General features: G+C 26.7%; 1 protein-coding gene across 1 annotated transcript; it reads right to left on the reverse strand.

The window, feature by feature from the left end:
• Positions 1-8243: 8243 nt before the first annotated feature.
• LOC123263628 lies at positions 8244-10672 on the reverse strand. Its single transcript, XM_044726535.1, has 3 exons — positions 10599-10672; positions 10267-10521; positions 8244-8541 (listed from the first exon to the last, which is right to left on the reverse strand). Exons 1-3 carry the CDS (start codon positions 10670-10672, stop codon positions 8415-8417), a joined length of 456 nt encoding a protein of 151 aa, XP_044582470.1. The 3' UTR covers positions 8244-8414.
• Between the last annotated feature and the right edge of the window lie 643 nt (positions 10673-11315).

Raw genomic sequence — 11315 nt, forward strand, 5'->3', positions numbered from 1 at the left:
TTAAGTAATCAATATTATTAAAGTTTATTAATAATAATTTCCATAAATGATTAATTACTATTAAAAATATAAAAATTAATTTAAAAATAATTTATTGAATCAAGAGTTCAAACTCTTACAGTTAATTTTCTAGCTTAAAGTAAAAAAAAGGTGTGATAGCGCTGTCGACTGGCTGTCAATATGAGATTCAACTTAAAAATTATCAACTAGTTATTGACACCCATTATTTAAATATTATAAAGGAAACAATTAATTTCGATTATTCAATTTTATTAATTTTTCATGTATTGTTAATTAAAAAAAAAAAAGATCATATAATTAGATGAAGAAATTAATTTAAACTCGGCATTTAAAGAAATTACGATTTTTGGTAGGAACAAAAAGTCATTAATGGGTCTAGGAAATTTTTTTGAAATAAACTGATTAAAAATTATTAACCTTCGATAACTCCCGAGTAAAATGAGCCGTTTCGCGACTCACTTGGTCGCAGGTTGATTTTGATTAATGATCTATAGATCAATTGATAAATTATTAATGCGATTTTTAGTAGGAACAAATAGTAATCAATAAGACTTGTAGGTACTCATTTTAATCAGAATTTAAAGATCTAGGTCGCAATATCAATAATTTTTAAAAATACAAAACTTTTTTTTTTCATTAATGATTAATGAGGCGATTAATGGGTCTAGGAAATTTTTAAAAAATAAACTAATTAAAAATTATTAATCTTGGATAACTCCCGAGTGAAATGAGCCGTTTCACGACTCATTTTGTCGCAGGTCGATTTTGATTAATGATCTATAGATCATTTGATAAATTATTAATGCGATTTTTGGTAGGAACAAATATTAATCAATAAGGCTTGTAGGTACTCATTTTAATCAGGATTTAAAGATCTAGGTTGGAGTATTAATAATTTTTAATAATTTCGATTATTCAATTTTATAAATTTTTCATATATTGTTAATTAAAAAAAATAAAAGATCATATAATTAGATGAAGAAATTAATTTAAACAGCATTTAAAAAAATAGTTTTTCTAACGAAAGTTGTTAAAAAAGACGCTCGTTAGCTGGTTTGATGGTGCCAACTTTATTTTTAAATAATTAATATTTAATATTGCACAGTAATTTTTTTCAATTTTTTAATTAATTAGAATTTTATAAAAATTTATATAGTTATTCTTATTACAGATTTATTTTAAAATTATTTAAGGTGTCAATATTTAGACTCCTGTCAATAATTGGGGCTTTTACCTAAATTCTCAATCCACTCATAATAAATATTTAGAAAAAAAAATGAATATAGAAAAAAAAATATATATATATATAAATATACACACACACTATGTATTATTTTTGACTCATTTTTTGTGAGCAAAAAAAAATTGGTTATTAAAAAATAAAATTTATTTTGAGGCTGGTCCTCAATTTTTTTTATAAAAAAAATTTTAACTCGGTTGCAAAAAAAAATTACTTTAACTTTTAAAATAAATTTATCTAATTGTTTAAAATATACATAATAAGTACTATACATATATATATTTATATATTAGCTTCACCCGCCTTTACTTCCGGTCACATATCACTAGAAAATCAAAGTAGGACATAAAAAAAACATTTAAATTTAAATTTAAATATATTATAAGAATATATATTTATTTTATTTATTTTTTTTTTTTAAATTACGAGTGCCTGCAAAATTCCTGTTTATATTTTATTAGTTTTAATCTGTTGCCAAATAAAAGTAGAAATGATGAGCTAGTTTTTCTTTTCTTGGATTTTCTCGGGATAAAAGGTTATTGGAAAACTTTAATAAGAAAGTTAATAAGGATAAAAAGGAGGATTTTCAATGGGGAGTTTATCGAAGAATGTTATTAGTTATCTTGGGAAGAATATGAGGGATTTGTAAAAGTTGAAGGGGATACAGGTTAGGAAAATTACCGGGCTACAATTTTGGTGTGACAAAATTGATATTTTAGGAGTTATGGCGATTTTTATAATGTTTTTAGTAAGTCAATGCTATAAAAGTGGCTATATCTCCTAAAATATTAGAGATAGGCATAGGAAATGGGCATGTTATTGATAGGAAATTTTATAAGCTCTAAATTTGGTCTCGTATGATTTTCTCGTAAAATCAATATTTTAGGAGTTATGACCAATTTTATAGTTCTTAAAGAATGATTTTTTATTTTTTAGGAAGTCAACTCTATAAAAGTTGCCATATCTCCTAAAATATTGCTGGATTCTTATGATTTTCTCCTAAAATTAATATTTTAGGAGTTATGGCTATTTTTATAGTCTTTATTAAGTCAACACTATTTAAGTGGCTATATCTCCTAAAATATTGAAGGTAGACCTTAGAGTATTGGAGTGTTTTTGATAGGAAATTTCCTGAGCTACAATTTTAGTCTTATGATTTTCTCCTAAAATCAATATTTTAGGAGTTATAGCCACTTTTAAAGTTTCTAAAGAATGTTTTTTTAATTTTTTATCGTCAACACTATTTAAGTGGATATATCTCCTAAAATATTGAAGGTAGACTTAGAGTATAGGAGTGTTTTTAATAGGAAATTTCCTAAGCTACAGTTTTAGTCTTATGATATTCTCCTAAAATCAATATATTAGGAGTTATGGCTACTTTTATAGTGTTTTTATCATATCAACACTATAAAAGTTCGTATATCTCCTAAAATATTGAATCTAGCCCCATAGTATAAAAACATTTTTCATAGGAAATTTCCAAAGCTACAATTTTGGTTTTATAATTTTCTCCTAAGATCAATATTTTAGGAGTTATGGCCATTTTTAGGAGTTATCGCCATTTTTATAGTATTTTTATCAAGTCAACACTATAAAAGTTCCTATATCTCCTAAAATATCAAAAATAGCCCCCTACAATAAAAAAATTTTTCATAGAAAATTTCCTAAGCTACAATTTTAATCTCTTATAAATTTTTCCTAAAATCAATATTTAAGGAGTTATCGCCACTTATTGCACGACTCATGATGCGAAGCATCAGAGAGTGCTTTACGATCGAAAAATTTTTTTCGCCTCATTTTGGCGGCTATTTTTATTATTATAGCCTTGTTAGTTCACGGAATCAAGATATTTTGCATACTATTGTTGAGATAATTTAATGGAGATTAATTTCATACTTTTTAAAAATTGATTTACTGCAATAGAATTGGAAAAAAACACCAAAATAGGTCAAAAAATTTTCCTGTCCGTCATGTGTGAAACCCGGAAACACTGTAACTTGTGAAAAAATCCATTATTTGAGTTAAATTTTTTTTTTTTTAAATTCTAATCGACGATTGTAGGTCACTGAATGCGAATGATTAATTAATTCAGTGTCGTTTACTTGTAATTAATAAAAAACGAAAACTACAAGACTGTATATCTATATATATCCATGTAAAATTAACATGGATGGTGATATATCTATATCTATAGATATTATGTAGATTTTATTCCACCAGGGGCGCTAGTGCAGTACCTTCCTACTACAGCTGTTTTTTCGGCAATTAATTTTGAACGACTTAAGTTTTTTTTTTTTTTTTTTTTTATATTTCATAATTAAATGAGCATTATGAGTCGTGCACTTTTGGATTTTCCAAACTTTATTAATTTTTCTTTCCTTTAAGTCAGCACTATTTAAGCTCCTATATCTTCTAAAATATTAAAGATAGAAATGAAGTACTGGGACATTTTTTTTAGCAAATTTCTTAAGCTACAATTTTAGTCTCTTAAAATTCTCCTAAAATCACCCGTTAAAAAGTTACAGGCCTCCAAAACTCCGAACTCTCGAGAAAAGAAAAACTAGCTTTTTAATATACTCAGCACGTCGTTCTCAGCATTGTCTCATCCCTTAATGTCGTGTATTGTCTAGTTGTACAAGTTTACCCCACCCCCTTAAAAAAAAAAAAAAAAAAAATTCTTAACATCGTTTGTTTCAAGTTAAACAAAAACTTTCAATTACCGGGAAGAGGTACTTGTTATATATATATTTATATGTATATAAGGGTGTGAGTTTTAAAAAAACCCACCCCCGATAATTACAATCAATAATAATTAATAACGAGCTTGAATTTGGCATTCAATATATATATTTAAAAAAACAATCATTAATTTTTTAAATTAAAAAAAAAAACAATCGTAGTTCGATAATTGTGAGGATCAAATAAATGATAATAATTATGTATAAATATATGATATATATATATATTATTAAATGTATGAGGCATATATTTACCGTAGATGATCCTCACGACTCCTTCTACAAAGTCAAAAGACAATTAAAACTACAATAACTGTAAAAAATTACACTTTTACGGAATTTTTTTGAAATTATGACGCTGCTATCGCTCCTACGGAAAAATAAACCTCACCATCTTATAGGGAATCAAATTTCCTATAGGATAGTTTTTTTATTTTTATCGTAGGACTGATATTAAGCCCCGGAAAATCGATTTAAAGTTTACGACAAAATGGCGGCCGCGATACACAAAATGGCGGCCTAAAAGCTACAGGGAGGTCAATAGGTGGATTTTATAGGAAATTTTCCGCTCTACAATTTGCACCTAATGATTTTTTTGTGAGATTAATATTTGAGGGGTAAAATGGCGAATTATACTGTAAAAAAAATATATATATATATATAAATGTATGATATCTATATTTATATTTCCTGTCGAGCTTGCAAGAATACTATCAATTAGAAATTATGAGATAATAATAATGATAATAATATTAATATTAATAATGATAATAATAAATATTTAAATTTGTGTAATGCTTGCAATCAATTATTTAATAATTGAAAAAAAAAAAATAATGCTTGGCTAGATTAATTAGTTATTAATTCTATGTAAGTTTTATTTGGTAGAAATGTATAAAATGGTGGAATGCAGCGGACATTTTAGGAAAATGGCTGGGACCATGTTTAAGTTCTAAGCGTTGCACTCTTAATTTTTTTTAGAGAAAGTTAAATAATTTTTTATGAAAGAAAAATATAAATTTTAGGAGAATTTTTTATAGGAAATAATTATTTTAGGAGTTATGGATATTTTTATAGTGTTTTTAGGAAGTGACTATTTAAGTGACTATATCTCCTAAAATATTGAAGATAAGAGTGAAGTACTAAACATTTTTTGTAGGAAATTTTCTTAGCTACAAATTTGGACTCTTCTAATTTTCTCCTAAAATCAATATTTTAGGAGTTACAGCCCTTTTTATAGCTCCTAAATAATGAATTTTTTATTTTTTAGAAAGTCAACACTATTTAAGTGACTATATCTCCTAAAATATTAAAAATAGGAATAAAGTACTAAAAGATTTCTTGTAGGAAATTTCCTAAGCTACAATGTTAGTCTTATAAATTTCTCCTAAGATCAATATTTTAGGAGTTATGGCGATTTTAATAGTATTTTTATTAAGTCAACACTATAAAAGTTCCTATATCTCTTAAAATATTGAATTTAGCCCCATAGTATAAAAACATTTTTCATAGGAAATTTCCTAAGCTACAAATTAAGTACTATAATTTACTCCTAAAATGAATATTTTAGGAGTTATGGCTATTTTAACAGTATTTTTATTAAGTCAATTCTATAAAAGTTCCTATATCTCCTAAAATATTAAAGATAGAGTTAAAGTACTAAAAAATTTTTCGTAGGAAATTTCCTAAGCTACAATTTTTATCTCTTATAAAATTCTCCTAAAATCAATCTTTTAGGAGTTATAACCACTTTTATAGTTCCTAAATATTAAATTTTCCTCCATAATCAAGTCAACACTATAGAAGTTCCTATATCTCCTAAAATATTGAAGATAGAAATGAAGTACTAAGAGATTTTTTGTAGGAAATTTCCTAAGCTACATTTTAGTTTCATAATTTTCTCCTAAAATCAATATTTTAGGAGTTATAGCCACTTCTATAGTTCCTAAAAATGTTTTTTTTTATTTTTTATTGTCAACAGTTTATAAGTGGCCATATCTCCTAAAATATTGAAGATAGAAATGAAGTACTAGGAGATTTTTTATAGGAAATTTCTTAAGCTACAATTTTGGTCTCTTATAAATTTCTTCTAAAATCAATATTTTAGGAGTTACAGCCATTTTTAAAAATTATTCCAAAGAAAAAAATAATTTAACCTTCTCTAAAAAATAAATCTAACAAATTAGATAGAAAAATAACACGTGGTATATACATAATAATAATTGATAACAATAATAGTCAATTACGACAGGCTTTAAAGGTCGTAATACAACGATCTTCGCGTGCAATCTTGGCTTCTAATGAAGTTTGTACCTATTTAATCTTTTTTTTTTACTTTTTCAATTATTTTTCACTCCCGAGTTTTGTTTGTACTTCTAATTAACAATTATAAATAATTAAATTAACATAAACATTTTTTTTTTATTTATTATACTTTTAACATTGTATGTAATAGTATACTGTAATTGTAGTTAAGAAAAAATATATATATGTATATTAAATAAAATAAAATAAATGAAATTAATTAATAGTTCTTTTTTTTATTTTTAGCGTTTTCCTATCTAGGATTTTTAACTTCCCGCTAAGAAAATCGAAGATTTTCAAAAATCGGGAAGTTATTGTTTTCACCCCGTTTTACAAAAATCGAGTTTTCATCAGATCTCGACGTTTGAAGGTCACAGAAAGCTTCCCTGACTATCCACGCGAGGTTGTCACTATTTCTGTCTGTATGTGTGTGTGTGTGTGTGTGACTATGTGACTCGCTTATAACTTTTGAACGACCGAACCGATCGGAACGTACTAAACGGTGTTCTAAAGAGTTCCCTCAAACTTAGATTTCCTGAGAATTTGAACCGATTCGGACCGATAGATTTTGAGAAATTTTGAAAAATCTCAAAAAAAATAAAAAAATCATTTTTGAAAGTGGTTTTTGTTGGAATATCTTTTAAACGGCTCTATCGATCAACTTCAAAAACTAATCCGCCCTTAAGCTTAAAAAATCACGCCGATCGTCGCTAATCCGGTCAAAATCGGTTGATTCGTTCGAGAGATATCGTGAACGAAAGAAAACCGAAAAAAGTGTTTTTTTGACATAACTTCCTCATTTCTTCTCGGATCGTTTTTGATGATATAAAATAATTTTAGAGCTTAAAAAACCGCGTCGATCGCCGCCAAAAACGTGGAAATCGGTTGATTGGTTCGAGAGATATCCTCGATAAAATATTTGGAAACAAGTGTTTTTTTAACATAACTCCGACATTTTTTGGAATAACTTTTAAACGGATGCACTGATCAATTTCAATAACTAATCAGCTATTAGCATGAAAAAATTACGTCGATCGCCGTCAAGCCGATCAAAATTGGTCAATTCGTTCAAGAAATATCATGAACGAAAGAAAACCAAACAAAGTGTTTTTTTGGAATTACTCCAAATTTCCTAGTTTTATCAATTCAAACTTGAAGATTCTTCATGAAACTAAAAAAATTGTGTTAAATACTGCCAACCGCGTGAAAATTGGTTGATTCATTTAAAAGTTAGTGCGGTTTGAAAATTTAAAAAATATTTTCCTATGATACTTCTATCAGACTTTTGAGCTCGAAGAGCTCAAAAACGTCATTAGTGCAGTTTTATGCACCTAGGTATGGAATTAGCGAGAAGTTGCACGGATGGCCTTCAGGGTCTACCGTTTTTCTAATTTTTTTTTTTTAATATTCTTATAACAAATTAAATTTCCTACAAAAAAGATCCTTATTCACGAATTAATTAAACCAACCATTCCTAAGTTACAGACCCCCAAAATAAAAAAAAATTTTTTTTTTTTTTTTTTAATTTCTTTAGTCCTCCTCAGACTTCAGAAGCTCAAATTAATACAGCGTCAGTCTCGGAAATAATTTCCAACTCTAGTATTCTAAAAGATTTGCTCACAAGTGCAAAAATTGAAGCCACCAAGAGAAAATATCAATTTGACTACTTGTTTTTTAAAATAATGAATTGCAAGGGAACATTTGATGAAAATACAGAAAATATTTTAAGAGAACTTTGTGATTATTGTTTTTTTTTCAGGGCCGAGAAATAAAAATTTTAGAAGCTGCAGGTAAGTAAAAAAAAAATTTTTTTTTTATATAAATAAAAAAATCTAAAATTTATAATTAATAAAATAATTTTATTATTTTATAGTTAATAATTAAAAATATAATAAAATTTATTTTAGGAATGTTTTTCAACGGAAAATTTTAATGATTGTTTAAAATTTTACGGCCAAGATAAAAATATTGAAATAAAAATATTCGAGCCATTACTTCAAAAGCTTAATGGGAGTTTAATTATCGAAAATTGAAGATTAATTAATTAAAAATAAAAAAAAAATAAAAGTTATTTGTAATTTAATTTTTATTGAAATTAATAAAAATCAATATTAAAATTTCATGCGGTGTCCGCTTAATTCTTTGACATAGTCCTCAATCTCCCTGGCTTTTTTCAGGACTAATTCTTCGTAGTTGCGAAGGCAATTGGTGGCTTTGAGAGTAGTAAAGCATTTGTCCCTAAAAAAAATTTTTTTAAGTAAAATTATCTCTAAATTTAAAAATTTCTTTAATTAATTATAATTTATACCTAATTTATTATTAAAAGTTTATATTTAACTAATCTGGTCAGATCTTTAAATTGTCTCTATCTGACAAGACATGGCCAGATATAACTAGATCTGACGAGATATACTAAAAAATTGTTTACATTAAATATCACAAGATCTGAATAGATGTATTGAGATCTGATCAGATATAAAAAATAATAGCTAAATAATCACATCATCAAAAATTACAATTTCATGGAACAATATCCAGTGAATACTATTTTCTTATCACACTTTGCGTATCTGTCTTGATTAATTACTAAAAAAAAATTTTATTTAATAAAAGCTAGTTGAAAATACCTACATGTATCAATTAATCTTTAACAAATATCTGATCAATATATTTCTCAATAAATAAATGGTAAGAATTAAAGACCCATTGTTATTAATTCTTTATGATTTACTACAATATATGTATAACAACATAGTCAGATCTGATGGAATCTGATGCTGTTAACAGCTCTGATATAGTTATATCTGCCCAGATATGATAACATCTTTTCATGTATAATGTATTTTTCAACTCAGATATAGTTACATCTGTTTAGATCTAATCAGATATCACTAGATCTGATCATGTCTGATGTATTTTTCAACTCAGATATAGTGACATCTGTTTAGATCTGATCAGATATCACTAGATCTGATTATGTCTGAAATCCCATATCTCGTCAGATATAAATATATCTTACCAGATATAACTCAAAAAATAATCTGATTAGATCTGACCAAATCTGGTCAGATCTTTAAATTATCTCTGTCTGGCAAGACATGGCCAGTATAGACCGGATAGCTCAAATGGTAGAGTAGCCGACATGTCTTCGGAAGGTTCTGGGTTCGAATCCCAGTCCGAGCAATCTAATAATTTTTTCTCGCATATTCTATAAATTCACATTAAGATGATCCTCTCCACATTCCTTTCTCAATCCTTTCCTACCAATATCCTGTTACGTGAATGTGGAACGCTTCACGTAATAATTACCGTAACTCCTATTCTTTCCCGCTTCACAGCATTATTTATATTTATAGATGTATTGAGATCTGATCAGATATAACAAAATAATAGCTAAATAATCACATCATCAAAAATTACAATTTCATGGAACAATATCCAGTGAATACTATTTTCTTTTCACACTTTGCGTAACTGTCTTGATTAATTACTAAAAAAAAATTTTATTTAATAAAAGCTAGTTGAAAATACCTACATGTATCAATTAATCTTTAAGAAATATCTGATCAATATATTTCTCAATAAATAAATGGTAAGAATTAAAGACCCATTGTTATTAATTCTTTATGATTTACTACAATATATGTATAACAACATAATCAGATCTGATGGAATCTGATGCTGTTGACAGCTCTGATATAGTTATATCTGACCAGATATGATAACATCTTTTCATGTATAATGTATTTTTCAACCCAGATATAGTTACATCTGTTTAGATCTGATCAGATATCACTAGATCTGATTATGTCCCAAATCCCATATCTCGTCAGATATAAATAGATCTGACCGGATATAATGAGATCTGACCAGATATAATTATATCTAGCTAGATCTAAACTTTTTTTCCTGGGTTAGGAGTTATAGCCTTTATAATATTAATAAAAAAAAAAAAACATTTACATGCACCGCCAATAGACGTTATTCTTCGACGGTTGCATTTCAACGCAATAAGAGCACAGTCCGTGCATAACTCTTCCCATTTGCTCATTGTAGCTTCCGTTGCACTTAAGATACACATGGAACTCTGGATCAAAGCGGTGGACCCTACTTACGCCCTCAAAGTCTCTCAGGAACTTTAAATATTTCGTTGACTCTATTATTTCTGTGTAATTTATCACCACGGGCTTTATTACTTTTTTAGGCGGCTCGGAGCTTCTAAAATTTTGATTAATTATAATTAATAAAGTAAAAATTAATTAATTAATTAATTAATCAATTAAACAATCAATTACCCAGATCCACATTGAAGAGCGCCATGGAAATTTAAAATTACTAATAGAGCAATAAAAATATTTTTTTTCTCCATTATTTTTAATTAATTTTTTAGAATGTGTCGCATTTACAGTCAAAAGTTTAATAATCAATATTTTTTCTTTTTTTTCTACTGATATAAAGCATTCAGAGAAATTATCGTTTTAACAACTAAAATTTAATTACCAAAAAATAGTTAAAAATATTTTTTTTATTAACGGATATTTCTAATTATTTAATTATAATTAAGGGGGTAGATGCACTCAGAAGCGTAAAAAAGGTATATTTTAAAAAATTTATTTTTTACAGTAATTAAGTTTATTTTAGAAAAGAAATTATACAGAGTTTTTATACAATGCTTTAACTTAACATTTATGAAAAAAAAAATATATATATATATATATATATATATATATATATATATATATATATATATATATATATATATATTATTTATTAAAATATCGCCATATTGGTTGGATCCTCTCCCGCGAGTAATGCTTCACGGTGACCATCACAGCAGCCTTCTAGATCATCTGAATTCGAAAAATCAAGGTGAAACCTTTAGTTTAATAATAAATCCAGTCTTTAATCGACACAAACCTCATACCGATAAAATTATTATGGTGAAGAAGAAATAATGAAAATTTAGTAATTCTTCAAAAAAATTTTCGGATGGGGATTCATGGCTTAATTTA

The sequence above is a fragment of the Cotesia glomerata genome, linkage group LG4, assembly GCF_020080835.1.
Source record: "Cotesia glomerata isolate CgM1 linkage group LG4, MPM_Cglom_v2.3, whole genome shotgun sequence".
NCBI lineage: Eukaryota > Metazoa > Arthropoda > Insecta > Hymenoptera > Braconidae > Cotesia > Cotesia glomerata.